Source organism: Gorilla gorilla, chromosome 8 (genome assembly GCF_029281585.2).
Source record: "Gorilla gorilla gorilla isolate KB3781 chromosome 8, NHGRI_mGorGor1-v2.1_pri, whole genome shotgun sequence".
NCBI classification, from domain to species: domain Eukaryota; kingdom Metazoa; phylum Chordata; class Mammalia; order Primates; family Hominidae; genus Gorilla; species Gorilla gorilla.
In genome coordinates, this window is record NC_073232.2 from 30000697 (window position 1) to 30019775 (window position 19079).

The window sequence follows — 19079 nt, forward strand, 5'->3', positions numbered from 1 at the left end:
AGAAAATTTTTTAAAGAAAGAGATAACAGTGGGTAACTATAAATAACTTTCTAGATTGAATTGGAAAATATATTTTGATTTTCTTTATTTTTGGCTCACTTGGTAAGCTAATGAACTGAAAGAAGAGAACTGGTTTTAACCAGACAATTCCAAAAGATTTCAGAATTTGAAAACTTGGAGCTATGAATAGATGTGATTCACTTAGCATCACAAATGATCAAAAGAAGCCTATAAAATATTAATAGTCAATTTTCCACCAAAACCAGTGAGCTGTTCAGAACTCCAGATATCAAAACTCTAAGGAAATGCTCTCATGCAGAATCAAATCATTTAATAGGCTAAAATGAAATCCAATGCCATTACTGAGTATTACCATTAGGATAGATACCTACCCACGTTTTTGCAAAAATGGAAATATTCTTACAGAAGTGTTTTCACCTCTCACCCAGAAAAAAAGAAACCATAATGACTTCTTCCTACTTATACTTAATGCCAAATTCTACCTTTACATACATTGCATCAACCCTTGTATTGCAATTCTTTGCTTACAGATCTTTTCTAGGTGCTCTCTGAGCAAGGGGACCAGGGTACTGGTGAAAAGTGTAGACATCAAGGGCTCAGAGATCTAGGTCCCATTCCAAGACCTATTCCATACCAGCTAAGTGTGAAAGGGCAGGTTATCGAAATTCTCTAAAGGTTGAATGTGTTACCTAAATAGAGATAATAATAAACACCTGTATCATTGAAGTTGTTTATGATCAAATAAAATGATACATGTAAAAGTATGTCCTTGGAATACAGCAACACTGTTGATGATGACGATGTCTTTATATCCCAGTGCACAGAGTAGGTAATCAATACGTGTTTCTTGAATTGCATTGAATTTCCCCATGTTGTCTGCTTGATGGAGCCCAATTGCTTCTAAAGAAGATGACATTTGAGCGAAATCTTTATAAAGATCTGATGTCTTCCCCTGACTGCTGCTTGGCGATCCCACAGATCTTTGGACATCTCGCCATTAGCTCTTGTCCCACCAGCCTATAATTATTTGTATATGCCACCCTTTGAAGCTTGCAGCTGGCCACATCAGGGAGAATAAAATCAGCCATTCATAAAACAGTGACCTTGTTCTTCTTTGCATCTCCAAAGTCAGGCACATAATAGGAAAACAATAAATACTTGCTCCTGGAATGCACTGAAGGCATCTATAGCCACTAACTGAGCCCAAAGGGTGTGATGTGCCTTCGAAAGGGAGGAGACAGTGGTTATTTCAGATTCTTTCTCAACCTTCAAGGCTCCATTCAAATCTCACATCTGGCACAAAGCACTACGGAGTCCAATCCACACTGATTCTTCTCTTTTTTTCCCCCCCCCAAGATAGAGTCTTGCTCTGTTGCCCAGGCTAGAGTACAGTGGCACGATCTCGGCTCACTGCAACCTCCACCTCCCGTGTTCAAGCAATTCTGCTTCAGTCTCTTGAGTAGTTGGGATTACAGGCATCCGCCACCACTCCCAGCTAATTTTTGTATTTTTTGTAGGGATGAGGTTTCACCATGTTGGCCAGGCTGGTCTCGAACTCCTGACCTCAAGTGATCCACCCACCTCGGCCTCCCAAAGTGCTCGGATTACAGGCATGAGCCCCCGTGCCCAGCCTGATCTTTCTCTTTTTCAGTCCTTATAACAAATTAAATATAGTCATTCCAAGGTGTGTGTTAGTCCTCTTTCCTCAGACACCCTATAAATTTATGAAGGGAAGAGAAATTAATTTTAAATTATTTTGCACAGTACCAAAGCATGTCACAGGCAGGAAATGAGTATTTGATTGCTTGATTTAGTTCTATGTCCAGTGTGTACTTGTCCAGAATTACCTGATGAACCTTAACTTGACGAGAAGAAAGGCACATTGGATATGCACAGAGCAGATCCAGATTCTGGTACCCCTGGGGGTGTGAATGAACAGAGGTGTTCTTGCTGGCCTCCATAATAGTGTCTCTCTTTGGCCAGCACCCAATTTTTGTAACCAAAACCGGTATACAAACACCAGCATTTTACACCAACTAAAAAATAGCTCCCAACCATGTATTCATGGCATTATTAACCAACAGTAAATTCCACTTGGAGATTATTTCCTCTAATTAGATGGACTGAGAAGTGATCCCAAGTCCCCCAGAAAGAGACTACAGGCAACCACAACCTCCCCTGTGATTAGATACACCATCAAGGAAATGATTCAATCCCAAGCCACTGAGAGCTGCCTGCTCTCATTAAGAAAGAGTTTCAGGCCGGGCGCAGTGGCTCACGCTGTAATCCCAGCACTTTGGGAGGCCGAGGCAGGTGGATCACAAAGTCAGGAGTTCAAGACCAGCCTGACCAAGATGGTGAAACCCTGTCTCTACTAAAAACACAAAAATTAGCTGGGTGTGGTAGCAGGCGCCTGTAATCCCAGCTACTGGGGAGGCTGAGGCAGAGAACTGCGTGAAGCCGGGAGGCAGAGGTTGCAGTGAGCCGAGACGGCACCACTGTACTCCAGCCTGGGCAACAGAGCAAGACTCCGTTCTCCCACCCCTCCCCCCAAAAAAAGAGCTACAGACTGACATGTTCAAGCCTGTTAGCTGGACACCTCTTTCCTTCACAAATTCTGTGCGTTTCCCTTTCACATACCAGGAATCCTCAGGGACCATCATTATCACCATCATAACAAGCCTCCACAGTCATAGAATATCTTCTCACTTTTTGAAATGCTTTCACACCTAACTACCTCATTTAATATTTACAGACACCCTCAAGACAGGTAGACAAGATGGACTGTCTCACTGCACGTTAGTGCAAACATCAGAGAAACTGGCCTAAGGCCACAGCCAATGAACAGATGAAGGAGGCCTACAACCACCTAGCCTCCCCTACCTCCACCTCCCTTATCCCCTCTTCCCTCCTTACTTCACCACTGACCAATGGATTGCAATGTAGTTGCTCTGTGTCTTACTACGGGGTGCCAGGAAAGACAGCTTCTTTGAAAGAGAGCACCCCATATTCACTAAAAGATCGGGTGTCCCTGCAGAAAACGCTGCCACTCACAACCCTAGTCTTAACTGATGTGTTTCACCATATTGAAGGCAAGTTGCCATCTAACATGGTTGACCGGGAGCCAATTGTGGTGTTCTCATCTTTGTTCATGCTGTCAATGTGACATATGAAAGAAATATGAACAAAGTGACAGGAGGAAAACAAAGCCCTTGGCTGGTGTGAGATACACAGACGGGGTGTTAGTCCCACACGCACTGCAACTGGGTCAAGTTAACACCTTGTTTTTCCCCACATATGCGGTGTGGAAAAGCTATTTGTAAAACGTGTTTAAATATTTAGGACCAAATAAGTCACGATTGTTGGGAAACATTGACTCTGACCGGAACTCATTTACTTGCCATAGTCCAACGTGAATAACAAAACTGAGAATATCAGGACAATTCAAGACCGGGAACAATACAGATGTTCAACACTTTCACCCGGAATTCCCACACAGGCCTGCTTTCAGCCTCCACACCGGCTGGTGACCCAGCAGGAACAGTACGAGGACAAGAATCTCAGAAGAGCAGCCTTGTGAAAAATCTTTAGTGCCAAGGGAAGAAAACAAATCTTCTAGAAGTTACCTGACTCTGCAATTCACTTTGCTGCTTCAGGCGAAGATTTTCAGGTGTATCTGCCACCGTGGTGAAGGACTGCTTTGGGTAGTGTCTGTGGAGAAATTTTTTAAAAGGACATAATTAAAATACTGTGCTACAAAACAACACTTTCACACCCATTGTTCTGCGCATCCCCCCTTTTCCCCACCCCATCACAGTGGAAGAGGGACCTGAGCTTGGCTAAGGTCATCTCTCTGTCATTATTCCAGACCTCATCCCATTCTTATGGCTCTGTCGCTCAGACATCCTCACTCTCTCCCACAGCTTAACCTTGACTTCTCTTTTCTAAGCGCATCTTCACCCATGCTCAAGGTTCTCCTAACCTCCGCCGTTCCTGCACCCCACACACCCTTCCAGGATGTGTGCCAAATCATCCATCCTTCAACCAAACATCCTGACAAAGAAGCCTCACCTCACGGTGCCTGCCCATCTCCTCTCCGACTCATTCCCCAACTTTATGACTGGCTTCTGGCTTCCGTTTCTAGAAGTTTCTCTTGCCCGTTATAATGACTTTCTGTGGACACAACCAACAGACATCTTGTAGTCCTCCTCTTGGGCGGCCTCCCTCCATCTTGAAATGTCCTCTCCCCGGGTTTACACACACCCCTGGCTTAGCTGCTCCCTCTATTGGTTCCTTCCCTGTCTCCTGCGGGCTCCCCTAAGTCTGTGTATCTCCCCACTCAAGGTCCTCACCTGGGATCTCTTCTCTTCTCAGTCTACACCATCACCTGGGGATCACATCATTCCCACAGCTTTGGGGCCTCTCTGTGAGCTGACTACTCCGAAGTCCGAGTTTCAGACCCAATAGCATTTCCATTTGCAGATTCCATACCCAGCACAACTCCACCAGTCCAAAACGCAGCTGTTCATCACCCCACCCCTCCATAACACAAGTTCCTCCCCTGGATCTTCTTTTTCATTTATTATATTAGTGCCCCGTAGCCCAAGTCAGAAAGCTGGGAGTAATCTAGATTCCTCACACATCCAATCACTCGTTCACCAAATCTGTTGATCTTGTCTGCAAATATATCTCAACTATTTACTTATATAAATGTATATATGTATATATGTCTCCATCTTGACTCCATTTTTTAATTGTCGGCCACATTTATCGTTTAGGTGACTACAGCACTAGCCAGTCTTGCCCTTCCCATCTGAGAACAAATGTTCTCAAATGCAAATCTGATCACGTCACTCCCCTGAGTAAAACCTTTCAACGGCTTCCAGTTGATCTTGGAATAAAGTCTGGCCTCCTGTCTGCCAAGGCCCCCATGGCCAGGCCTCTGCAGACTTCTCACTGTGAAAACTGCATGCTCTTGCTGCAGGGATCACTTCAGTCCCCTGAGTTCCCCCTTCTCGTTCCCACTGCTCCCCTGACACGTTATTCCCCTTTCCTGGAAAACCCATCCCTCTTCCCATCCCACTGCCCATTTTTTATAAACTGTGTTTATTTTTCAGGTCTTGCCTTAGATGTCACTTTCTCCAGGAAGCTCTCCTGGCCTCCCAAGTTTGGGTCAGGAATGGCCCCTGGATGGACTTTTCTGCCCCTGTGCTAATGCTTATCATGCTCATGGCTTTTCCTATTGGCAGGCCTCTGCCTCACAGTACAACGAAAGTTCTGTGGCAGCAATGGTGGGCTGTCTTGTCCCTTGCTGGGGTGCATTCCTGCCTATATCGCTAGCACCTGCTAGTGTCTACCTCTTAGTGTGACCTCAGTAAATACTTGTGGACAGAAGAAATGAAGGGATGGAGGGAGCAGAACAACCACACAAGGAGCCCATGCCTTGGCTACAGTCAAACTTCGGCGTGTCCTATAAGGCATGTCGTCGCATTTGTGCAAACATTCAGTGGCCTCTTATGTTCACAGATGACTCCCCTGGTGGTGAGGAGATGGCATTTCCTCCCTGTGTTCAGGTAAAGACTCAAACACTGATTCAGAGCTGCTGTCCCATCTACTCACTGCTCCCATGTTTGGCTGGCGCTGAGGAGACACCTTTAGCTGCTGTGACCCCATGGTCACAAAAGCCACAGAGCTCAGAGCCGCTCCTCAAAGAACATCCTCCCTGTTTGCTTCTCTCTAGCCCCTCTCCTTTCTGGTATCCACGTGTGTCTCTTCCTGTGGCTTCTCTAACATCCTCACTGTTTCAAACTCGACTCTCCTGGTAAAAGGTTCTTTTCAGCATCCCTGTCCCTGGCGTCCCATGAGAAGGCTGATGCAGTAATCATTTGTCGGTGCAGATAAAGCCTACCCAAAGCACGCTAGCACTTGTGAAATAAAGATTAAATATTGTAGCTCCTACGGAGTCAGATTCATGATAGGAAAATGTACATGCAATTCTCATTTTTCCAGCATTCTTCAGGAATTGAATGTCCCATATAAGCCAATGTTCCAGGTAATTGGAGTTAACCCCAAAACTGCTGGACTCATTTTAACTATTTTAATTAACATCCTTCAAAACCCTTTACACAATTTTCCTGCCTTCTTAGAGTATAAACGAATCTAGTTATATTTTTTCCTGATAATGTAGGGTCATCTTAATAGATATTATCAGACCATGATACAAAGAAGTCATGCTTTTGAAGTTTAAAAAGGTAAATAACCCAAATCATACAAGATGATTATGCTTGTATAACCGCTGGCCTGTCAAGAGATAATTTCTCACACACAGCATTCGGTTCTGCCTCATCTTCTCTAGCTAGTCAAGTTGTTTAAAATGTTGGTAAATACCAGAGTTATTGATTCAAACGAGTAAGGTGTAGCAGGTAAGGTCTTTTGCTCTCCTTATGCTGAAGTCAGACAAAATGTTGGCCACACTCTTCCGGGGGCTACTTCTGAACTATGTTCCAGACAATAGACAGAGGAAGTTAGACAGACAACTCTGGTGTGTTATGTAATATTTGCAAGTTCCAACTTGGGAAGTTGAACTTTACTGAACTTTAAAATGTAGCAACTACGTATGGCTGTATTTTAAAGCTATAGTAACAACTGAGCATGTTTTCTTGTGTTTTGTTTTTCAAAATGTATTCTGTGGGATAAAGCTGCCACTGAGATTTTCAAGTCTCTACAATGTTTAATTTAAAATTTTTACATATGGATTTTAACCATTTTTTAAACTGTAATTAGAATCCACTGTCAAATGTGTTACAGAAAGTTTAGCCCGTTGAGAGATCCCCTTCATACTAACTTGCAAGTTCACTCAGTTTGGGGGCATGCTTTGGGGAACAAACTTCTTCTGCCATTTACGTTTAATTGAAAATTCTGGGCCAGGCACAGTGGCTCACCCCTATAATGCCAGCACTTTGGGAGGACGAGGCAGGTGGATCACTTGATGTCAGGAGTTCGAGACCGGCCTGGCCAACATGGTGAAACCCAGTCTCTACTAAAAATACAAAAAAATAGCCAGGCATGGTGGCGCACACCTGTAATCCCAGCTACTTGGGAGGCTGAGGCGGGAGAATTGCTGGAACCCAGGAGGCGGAGGTTGCAGTGAGCCGAGATTGTGCCACTGCACTCCAGCCTGGGAGACAGAGTGAGACTCCATCTCAAAAATAAATAAATAAATAAAATAAAGTAAAATTCTGCTTAATTATTTAATTAAAGAGTATCCTGAGATTGAAAAGTGAACTGTTAGAGGAGAGTGCAATTTGTATCTCTTCACTATGTGTGCACAAATTTCCTCGATGCAAGACAAAAATGAATTCTATTTGGATAGTAATGAACTTCACTTGCTGCCCATACCACTAAGTTTGAAGTATCATTTCAGGAAAATACTCGAATTGTTCTCACCATTTGACTTTGCAACATGAAAGGGTGATAGAACTTATAAAATATATGCATATAAATAAAACACTACTTTGATAACTTTGGTATGAGCATCAAAGTTCTATTTGGAAAAAGTGTTACTCTGGGGGAAAAAAAAAGCATTGAAAAGCTTCTACTGTCTTTTAGAAAAATATTCTGCTAATCTCATGACCAAAGTGCAAACTTACTAGCATACTATGCAACGTATACTGATATCTAGGACTAGAAACATAACAAGGCTTTGTACTTTTTCCAATTATCTTTTTAAATCCTAAGATTTAATGATTTTTTAATAGTGGGTTAATCAGTATGTAACATAACTTTCTCTAAAGATGCATAACAGGAAGAAATTATCCAAAATCTTGACGTAGGAGAGAAAAAGTTCAATTTAGTATTAGTAACGAAAATAATAAATGCTGAGGGAAAGAAGGAATTTATACCTGAAACTACCAGGGATCATGAGTACTAAAATGAATTAAAACCTGAGGATTGGGGGATTCACATTATATTCAGAGCTAGCAAAATGCAAGAGAATAAGATCTTCCAAAAAAAAAAAAAAAGAAGGCTTGACTATTGAGAGAGAGTGGGATGGCCTCATGAGTTGAGACCATAAGACTCAGAAGAAATAAGTGTAATTATAGAGATGGCAACTCATACTGCCTTATATTGAAAATAAAAATTATAATATCTGTAGGAACCTAATTAATTTCAAACTCAACACATCTGAAAATCCCATCAAACACTGGATTTCTCAACATCATGTCCATGTAGTAATGTCCATCTAGTCTAATCCGACAACATTCTGCTCTGAAGTCACAATCTCACCTTCCACTCACCCACCACTCCACCTCTCCAGCAAAAAAGAAAAAGAAAAGAAAACCAGATAAGAAATAAACTGAGGGGCTGGTGGTCCTCATATGATTATAGAAGAGAGAAGTCAAGCATTTAACACGAATCGGTCGCACCATACAATTAATTCTAAAGCCCTTTCCAAACACTGCATTTAAAAGATTGTGAAAGGTCTTCCTAAAAAACTGCCTTGAATAGAAATCTTAAGGAAAACAGAAGATTTCTCCACCAGGCCTAGAGGAAGAATAACACTTTTTTTCCTCCTCCATATTGGAGTAAGAATGTAGGAAGAAGACACAGGGCATGAGAAATGGATGTTCAAAGAGAATCAGGAAACAAAAAAAAAGGAGGAATGGATGAATTGACACATTCATAAGTTTCCTGGAAAACAAAACATAATTGTGGAAATATGACATGTAACGCATTCAGAGCTGGTTGAGAGATGTGGGGAATATGCTGAAATGTTTAGCATCATAAACAGAAGTCTCTTAGATGAGCTATGCAAGAATTGGCTGAAGTGTGTGTATCAAGACTGAGCTGACAGTTGCAACAAATCCAGATTTCCATAAAATGCTGTATTAAAAATAAAGACAGAGAGAATCAAGATAATAATAGAAGACTGCATCTGAAATAGTAAAGTTAGGTCACAGAAAGATGACTTCAAATTTTTTTTCTCTGTGAGATTCAGTTGTTAAAAATATAGGAAAAGTTATATGCAAATCACTAGACTCATCAGAGCTCGTCAAAATGCAGGAAGCGACATAAGCAAATGGCAACCTCCATGGAGATGGGAATGAGAAAGAACATGACTGGGGAGAGCGAGAACCCAGAAACACTCTCTTTTTATCCACATTCCAGTGCTTATAGGAGCACACGAGTCAAAGTGCCTGGGTTTGTACTTGGCTTGTCTACCTTCCATCTGTGTGCCTTTGGGTTAGGTTTCTTAACCTCTCTGGCCTCAACTTTCTCATCTATAAGAAAAACATAATAGTAGCACAATTCAGGCTTGCTGCAAAATTCACACATGTAAGTCATTTGAAACCATTTGTGGCTCATAGTAGGCACTCAACAAAATGTCTACCATTAATTATAATATTATTATTACTATTACTATTAATACTATGGCTACTAACTACCACTACTTTCTCTTTGCTCTCCTGCAAAGTAATTTAACCTCTGTGTCTCACAACCTTCATCTATATAGTCGGAATAAAATATTCCTGGTTCTCTCATGAAGTTGCTGCTGGAATCACATGAAAAAGTTTTATAAATGGAAAACTACTGTAAATGAGAAATATTAGTGAACAACTCAGACATATAAAGCTAAGATCTTCATGGATTTATTTTCTGTAAATCCCATGTTTTCATACTGTCCTCAGAGGACATTTGGCAATAGGCAACGTCTGGAGACATTTCTGGTTGTCTCATCTGGGAGTGAGTAGGGAGGGGAAAATACTACTGACATCTCGTGATCAGGAGGCCAGAAATGAGGCTATCCTACAGTACACTGTACAGCCCCCTCCCTGACAGACTTATCCTGTCCCAAATGTCAACAGTGCTGAGGTTAGTAAGTCTTGTTTAATAGATATAAATCTCTAACATTATAGGCAACCACTAATTTTAAGACTTCTAGCTCTAACAAATCTCTAAACTTTGTTTTCATTCCTGTCTCCTGGTGAAATCAAACAGCCACCATGGCCCCTTAATCTTTTGCCATATTCTAAATCAATTATATCCATCTCCATCTTCTCCCTCCTGAGCACTTAAGTCCACCTTCTCTGGCTTTCCGTTTACCTAACCACTGTCACATTTACACTCAAACTAGAGGATCTGAGAGCAGAATTCAGATGTCAAAAGAATTTGTTGCTATATGATGATTTCCTTATGGGCTTTATGTGAAAATGAGTTAACATGGCAGGGCTGCCTGCTAGCATTTGAAAGGCCTGCTTACAAGGATGGCCCTTCTCTGGTGTCTGGGAACTTGAATTTGGGGAGGGTTTTCTACCATCATTAACCACCAAGAGTGGTTCACTGTGCTGAAGCTGTTTGTACAAACAGCTAAACACCTGCTTTCTTTATGGGTGTCTGGAATTTGGTGATAACCCACTCCCCCTCTTGGCCACCCCTGGGCACTAAGTCTCTAAGGAGCTTCACTGGTTGGCAGTGTTTGACATAGGTTGTCACAATTCATTGCTGGAGGAGTTAAGCGCATCTAGTGTGGCTCTGCTGGAACAAGCGTCTTGCTTCCTCCTGACCTGTCCCCATGCATTTTACCTTTGCTGATTTTGCTCTGTGTCTTTTCACCATAACAAATCATGGCCACATGAATAAGCAGGACTGTATGCTGATTCTTGTGAAACCTCCCAGAGAATCATCAAACCTGAGGATGTTCTTGGGGACCCCAGCACAGGCCCCTTTGTGCGTAACAGGCTTTCATTCATAAAGGAAGAAGTATACTAAATATTTAACGTATTATCTTTAAAAAAAAAAAAAACTTTTTTTGTTTTTTTTTTTAATTTTCAGATAGAGTCTCACTCTGTCACCTAGGCTGAAGTGCAGTGGCAGGATCACACATCACCGCAGCCTCGACCTCCTGGACTCAGGTGATCCTCCCATCTCAGCCTCCTGAGTAGCTGGCACCAGAGGCAACTGCCACCATGTCAGGCTAATTTTTGTATTTTTTGTTGAGATGGGGTTTCACCATGTTGCCCAGGCTGGATCTCGAACTCCTGGGCTCAAGTGGTCCAATCAATTCAGCCTTCCAAAGTGCTAGGATTACAGGCATAAGCCACCACACCTGGCCATATTTTTAAAGAACATTTAAAAAGCAAAAGTTGTGACTTCACATCATGAAACTGGCTTTTTAGCTCCTCCTCTCTGAGTTAGGAGAGAGACCAATCTCTTTGCTGGGGACCATCTTTCACACTCTGATTTTAACCAAGGAAGTCATTTTACCCAATGACCAAGACCATAACTAACTGTTAGGGATGTAGGAAGATGATAGAAGGTTTAAATGTAATTTTAATTATTCCTCCTAAGTCTGAACCACTCCATTTTGTAGGAAAAATGATTGTTTTATGTCATTCGAAATTATCTTTAAAGAATGAGAAATAGGCCAAGTGCAGTGGCTCACACCTGTAATCCCAGCACTTTGGGAGGCCAAGGCAGGTGGATCACATCACCTGAGGTCAGGAGTTCAAGAGCAGCCTGGCCAATGTGGTGAAACCCTGTCTCTACTAAAAATACAAAAATTAGCCAGGCATGGTAGCACAAGCCTATAATCCTAGCTACTCAGGAGGTTGAGGCAGGAGAATTGCTTGAACCCAGGAGGCAGAGGTAGCAGTAAGCTGAGATTGTGCCACTGCACTCCAGCCTGGCCAACAGAGCGAGACTCCATCTCAAACATCTCAAAAAAAAAAAAAGAAGAAGAAGAAGAAGAAGAAGAAGAATGAGAAATAAAACATTTAAAAATAAGCAGACTCAGAGAGTACCACCATCAGGTCTTCTATGAAGCTACTTATTATAAAGAATACACTGTCAGGAAGAAAGAAAATAATTCCAGAAGGAAAAGCTAAAATGCAAAAAAGGAGAGTGGCAAGCAAATAAAATGTAAATGTGCACACAGGCATGCACAGGCACACACACAAACACACATTGTGTGGAATAATAACAATGTCTACTATATAGGGTTTTTTTAAAGACAAAGCTAAAATACTGGACAATAAGTTGAGAGGGCATATGAGAATTAAAGTATTCTAAGATCTTTCTATCCTTCATGAGAAAGGTTAGAATATTATTGAATTTTAGATTTTGTTTAAGCACATGCAATAACATTTTAAGTATAATCACAAAAAATGGAAATAAGATTACATAAATTCAAATCCTAAAAAAGGGAAAATATCAAATTTTTTAGAAGAACCAAAAATCTAACTCAATATAATTTAAAAAAAAAAAATGAAGACAGAGAGAAAAAGCATAGAATAAACAGGACAAATAGAAATTTAACAGTTGGGAGAAACAATTCAATAATCATAAAAACGTAAATAGGCAACACTTGCCAGCTAAAAGATTGATATTGTCATATTTTTAAATTCCACTAAAAAACAGCTATACTAATATGAGACAAAATGCTTTTTAAAATGAAAGTGTTGCTTTCTCGCTCCCAACATGGCGGCCTCAGCAAAAAAGACGAATAAGAAGAGGAAAACTATCTCCCTAACAGACCTTCTAGCTGAGGACTGGGGGACTGGTGGAGGAAGCACCTATGTTTCCAAACCAGTCAGCTGGGCTGATGCAACAGATGACCTGGAAGGAGATGTTTCAACAATTTGACACAGTAATGATAACAATGTGTATAGGGCGCCTCCAATTGACCATTCCATCCTTCCCACTGCTCCACCGGCTGCTCGGGAACCCAATATCAACTGGAGCCTTCTTCCCAAATCGCCAACCTACACTTCTTTTCTAGGGAACCTATCCTACGATGTGACAGAAGAGTCAATTAAGGAATTCTTTAGAGGATTAAGTATCAGTGCAGTGTGTTTACCACGTGAACCCAGCAATCCAGAGAGGTTGAAAGGTTTTGGTTATGCTGAATTTGAGGACCTGGATTCCCTGCTCAGTGCCCTGAGTCTCAATTAAGAGTCTCTAGGTAACAGGAGAATTCGAGTGGACGTTGCTGATCAAGCACAGGATAAAGACAGGGACGATCGTTCTTTTGGCCGTGATAGAAATCGGGATTCTGACAAAACAGACGCAGACTGGAGGGCTCGTTCTGCCACAGACAGCTTTGATGACTACCTGCCTAGAAGGGGTGATGATAGGTTTGGAGACAAGTATCGAGATCGTTATGATTCAGAGCAGTATGGCCGTGGGTATTGGTATGAGTATCGGGATGGCCCATGCCGGGATATGGATCGATATGGCTGGCGGTAGGGATCGCTATGATGACCGAGGCAGCAGAGACTATGCTAGAGGCTATCATTCCTGGATAGGCAGTGGCAGAAGGGCATTTGGCAGTGGGTACCGCAGGGACAATGACTACAGAGGAGGCAGGGACCACTATGAAGACCGATACAACAGATGGGATGATGGGTCGTGCAGCTCCAGAGATGATTTCTCTCGGGATGATTATAGGTATAATGATAGACGTCCCCCTCAAAGACCCACACTGAATCTAAAGCCTCATAATACTCCTAAGGGAGATGATTCTTCTGCTAGTACCTCCCAGTCCAGTCGAGCTGCTTCTGTCTTTGGAGGGGCAAAGCCCGTTGGTAGAGCTGCTAGAGAAACAAAAGTAGAAGAATGGCTACAGAAGAAACAAGATAAGTTGCAGCATCAGCTGGATGAGCCAAAACTAGAATGACGGCCTCGGGAGAGACACCCAAGCTGGCAAAGTGAAGAAACCCAGGAACCGGAGAGGCACCCAAGCTGGCGAAGTGAAGAAACTCAGGAACTGGAACGGTGGAGGACAGGGAGTGAGTCATCGCAGACTGGGACCTCCGCCACACCCGGCAAAAGTCAATCAGACCAGGATGCAGGAAGGAGAGAGACTGAGAAGTGTCTAGAAAATGAAACACTCAGTAAGAAGGAAGACTGTCACTCTCCAACTTCTAAATCTACCAAAACTGATCAGCCCCAAAAGGTAATGCCAGCCCCTCCACCAAAGGAGAATGCTTGGTGAAGCGAGGTTCTAACCCTCCTGCTCCATCTCAGAGCTCAGACACACAGCATGAATACCCTACAGGTGGTGGGGGAAAAGTAACTCCAGCTCAACCGTCTGAGAAAGGACCAGCAAGGAAACATGAAAATAAAGTAGGTGTGATGAATGTCCCAAAAGACCACACTGGGAACTCTAGCCATGGTCCAGGAGACAGAGGGAACAAAGACCACTGGAAGGAGTCAGATAGGAAAGATGGCAAAAAGGAGCATGACTCCAGATCTGCACCTGAGCCAATATGTGAAATACGGAATTTGTGACAATGATATTAGTCATGTCTCCATGCAGGGGTGGTATTCAAACCACCTAACACCTGTACATCATGGCACTCACCAATCAAAAATGGCATCTGAAAGATCAGAGCAGGCCTGGCTACAAATTACCATTAGGACACACCGGTGTGCACTGATGACCATCACCCTGCCTCCAACAGCTCCCATGTGGAGGAAAAAGCGTGATGCCCACGTGTGCCATATGGAATGAGAACAGAGTAGTAGAAAGAATGAACAATTCTCTCTGTTTGACACTGGCTGTCTTCGCGGACATCTGTCCCATCTGAGTTAGCTTCACTGAGGATGTCTGCATTTAAGCCCAGAAATAGTGAGAAAAGGAAACAGCATGTCACTAGGGTGGAGGCAGAGAGATAGGAGGAGAGAGAGAGAAAGAGGATGATGATAAACCCTATGGGGGTCACCCATCATCTGCTCACCATGAGAAAGCTGCCACCACAACTACCCCAGGAAGAGAAAGCCCAGAGCTGCAGAAGCCCAAGAAATCCCATGCTCAAAGAGGTTTCCCCTGGCAGAGGGAACAACAGGAACAAACACAGCCAGAGGACCGCAGGACAAAAACCAGGCATAGCAATGAAGATTGGATGGACCAAGACCACGCCTATTCCTGCCGCGATGGGAGGCCCAGGGGAGCAGTGAGATGCAGCAACTTCAGGCAGAAACATGAACTGGTGAATTTACATCTATGTGGCGCTGTGTTCTCCCCAAAACAAAAATGTTAACAGATTTGTTTAAGGAAGACCTCCTCCAATGCCTAGAAAATCTGAACCGAAGCCAGCTCCAAGCTGCCACAGCAAGAACAGAACAGAGTCGGCCACTTGCTTTTGCAGATAACTCTGCTGCCTGGGCAGTTTCTCCTTCTACCATTTTCTTTCTTTCCCACCAGGAGCCCAAGTTGTAGAAGACCTGAACCCCCAAAAGTCAAGCGCTGGGCCTCCTTCACTCACTTCTTCCAGGACAGAGTATACACATACTCACTTTACTAGTCTTCATATTTTATTCCCTATAAGAAAATTTTAAAACTCACATTCATTGCACATAAAAGATTCTGTCTGTTAGTTTCAGAACTGTAAAGCAAAACAGCCTATTATATGAGATAACAAGAAAAACAGAACATTTTTCCCTTGAATAAAACACTCAAAACTCAAAACTCAAACACTCAAATGAATAAAATGCCCTAGGAAATGGTATAAGAAGCTATTAATAATTTACAAAAATAATCCAAATTGGGTTATAATTTCAGATGTGTAAAATTGTACAAATGAAGAAATTCTCCCATCAAATGTTTTAAGTCTCATGATAACATTAGTGCAACAATTCTACATATTTCCACAGATTTCCCATTTGAGCAGAGCCGGGAGAATCAGCATTTAATAGGTAGAGACATTTTAAGATAATACCTTTTTTACATATTGGGGTCAATCTGGGCATTTTCCACTTAATGGAGCCACTTGAGTAAAAATTTGGTAGTGTACCATCAGCACCATCCAACATCAGCCAAAGGCATAATTATAATGACTACAAGCCTGATATTCTTCTGGGATTTTGGGGTCTAAGATGCTTTTTGAGCCTATCTCCCTGTAGTGTTGATGCGATGTCTATTCATGAATTTCCTTCCACAGCCATCGTCTTGTTCTTAATTCTACCACTAATCTTCTTCCCTGTAGCAGCACCTCTATAAACAACTCACATATAATGCCTCTGGTTGCGAAACATCAATTTTATAATTTTTTTAAAAGACGGTGAATTAGAGCACGTAAATGGGGAACGCCCTTCAGAAAGCAGACTTATGAGAGCTGCTGATAGATAACATAAAAGCGAAAAATGGATTATGATAATGTAGGCCTCTCACACGTGAAATACAAGCCCCAGCTGAAAGGAGTTACAGAATCCAAACCCCTGGCTCTCTAAAGGGCAGTCAATAACCTGTCTAACAATTTACCAAATTCTCTTTCTGGCTCGAAGGGTCAAACAGCTTGCCACCTATTGATCTACTTCCTCAGCAGGACTCAACTGTAACTTCTCTCATGTATTTATAAAAGAAGGCATTATCAAAGGGATTATACGGTAAACCTGACCTACCCTACTATGAAATGCTTATCGACTATTGGAACATGTCACCTAGATTTTGAATTATGGTGTAAAAGGCGAGAAATTAATACACACACACACACACACCCCTACATATTGTTTAAGAAAAATATGAGCTAGTGAAAGAGAGTCTATTCCCTGTGCTGTTGCTGATATTGATCACGGGAATACACAAACAAGGAAATGTGTGACATCGAGCAGCCCTGTGATTTGTGCCCAGGAACACCAACCAGCACTGTTGATTACAGCCAAGAGAAACACATGCAGATTTGGGACTCGAGTATCTAAGATATGAGTATAGTCTGAAAAATATCAAAACAAAGTTTATAAGAAAACATAACATTAGAAGCACAAGAAGGATCACATTCGATTCCTTTGATAAAGATAATAAATAAGTATCATACCTATAGCAAATGTGCAATATGAACAAAAATAATTATTTAAAGCTTAAAGATGGGGGAAAACCATAAAATAATTCTATTTTTAAGAAAAGACCATGTGTAGATGGACATAAATGTGTAAATGTTTAGTTCCCACTTATAAGAATATATCACAAATATTAAAACTTAAATCTCTATCACTCTCAAAATTCATCCATGTAGAACAGAAATCTCTTATTGAAAATTGTCCCATCTCTACTAAACATACAAAAATTAGCCAGGCATGGCGGTGTGCACCTGTAGTCCCAGCTACTCGGGAGGCTGAGGCAGGAGAATCACTTGAACCCGGGAGGCAGAGGTTGCAATGAGTCAAGATTGCACCGCTGCACTCCAGCCTGGCAACAAGAGCGAGACTTCGTCTCAGAAAAAAAAAAAAAGAAAGAAAGAAAGAAAAGAAAAGAAAGTTGTATGATAAAATATCAATATCTCGCTTGGCTCTTATGATATGGCTCTCGCTTGGCTCTCAATATGAAACTACATCTTCAAATAAATTATTTCTTTAAAAAACACCAGTCTGGGCACAGTGGCTCACGCTGGTACTCCCAGCATTTTGGGAGGCCGAGGCGGGTGGATTGCTTAAGTCAGAGACTTTGAGACCACCCTGGGCAAAATGGCGAAAACTCATCTCTACAAAAAAATACAAAAATTAGCTGAGAGTGATGGCACACACCTGTAGTCTCAGCTACCAGGGGGGCTGAGGTGGAAGGATTGCTTGAGCCTGGGAGGTTGAGGCTGCAGTAAGCTGTGATTGTACCACTGCACTCCAACCTAGGCAACAGAGCAAGACCCTATCTCGAAAAAAAAAAAAAAAAAAAAGACCCAAACAAAACTAGAAATACCATATTACATTCAGGTATATATTTTCCATTAAAATACTATGGTCTATAAATGTATGGCCCAAAATAATAAATAAGCTAAATAAATTGTGGAAAACTAATAATTAACAATAAAAATAACAAGAACAACCACTACCACTGGCATACTGATCTATGCCTAGCTTATGGGCTACCTCCTGCGCTCAGAGCAGACATTACTAATCACACCACTCTCAGCAGAGTCCAGAAAAGATCCAACATTCTTCTCAGCACGGTAATGCAGGCACCTGTTGCCAGACATCCTGGAGCACAGGATAAGTAAGCCTCTTTGCAATCCATAGACTCTACTTATTTGACAATTTGCAGATCTGTTATTTCCTAACTTGTATGACTACAAAAGCAGTTTCAACAGACTAACATCTATGTAATCATTGGCCTCCACTATGGAGTTAAAAGAACTGTCCTTGGGGAGAGGAGGAAACTGTCTAACGGAGGAAACTGTCTAACGCACTTCAATTTATTAAGTTCCAAATTTTATACATTGAATTCATTTAAATATGGTTTTTCAGGATAGATACACTGAGGGAGGGAAAAATTATACCAAAATTAGCATCTTTTTTTAATTTTTATTTTAAGTTCCAGGGTACATGTGCAGGATGTGCAGGTTTGTTACACAGGTAAACATCTGCCATGGTGATTTGCTGCACCTGTCAACCCATCACCTAGGTGCTAAGCCGAGCATGCACTAGCTATTTATTCTTATTTATTTATTTATTTATTTATTTATTTATTTATTTATTTTTGAGACAGAGTCTCACTCCGTTGCCCAGGCTGGAGTCTAGCTCTGTTGCCCAGGCTGGAGTGCAGTGGTGCAATCTCAACTCGCTGTAACCTCCACCTGCCAGGCCCAAGTGATTATCATGTCTCAGTCTCCTGAGTAGCCGGATTGCAGGCGCCTGCCACCACGCCTGGCTAATTTTTGTATTTTTAGCTGAGACAGAGTTTCACCATGTTGGCCAGGCTGTTTTCGAACTCCTGGCCTCAAGTGATCTGCCTGCTTCGGCCTCCCAAAGTGCTGGGATTACAGGCATAAGCCACCATGCCCAGCCCCCAAGCTATTTATTCTGATGCTCTCCTTCCCCCCGCCCCCCAAAATTAGTACATTTTACAACAGTATGTGTTAAAGAAAATGAACTAAGCATTGTGTACAACGTTGTCAACTACTGTGACCCCGACTATTCTCACCTCTTCCAAGCAACTCAATAAGCAAATCACACTCTCTTCCTAGGTACTTCAAGGCAGAATCTAACCACAAAATATATCAGCTCTTCTTTAAATATACTTATTCCTGGCCATCGATTATATAATTAAACTAAAACTCAATAGGTCATTA

The 19079-nt window shown here is 42.0% G+C and overlaps 1 protein-coding gene and 1 pseudogene across 3 annotated transcripts in view; one reads left to right on the plus strand and one right to left on the minus strand.

Annotated features, from left to right (window-relative positions):
* The window catches only part of NEBL (nebulette), a 395085-nt gene that overhangs the window by 237749 nt on the left and 138257 nt on the right, over positions 1-19079 (minus strand). For all 3 annotated transcript variants that reach the window (XM_055353848.2, XM_055353847.2, XM_063709700.1), the window contains exon 3: positions 3648-3732. In XM_055353848.2, the coding sequence (XP_055209823.1) occupies positions 3648-3732 (85 nt within the window). The remainder of the gene's footprint in view (positions 1-3647; positions 3733-19079) is intronic.
* On the plus strand, positions 12499-14369 carry LOC109028461 (eukaryotic translation initiation factor 4B-like; annotated as a pseudogene).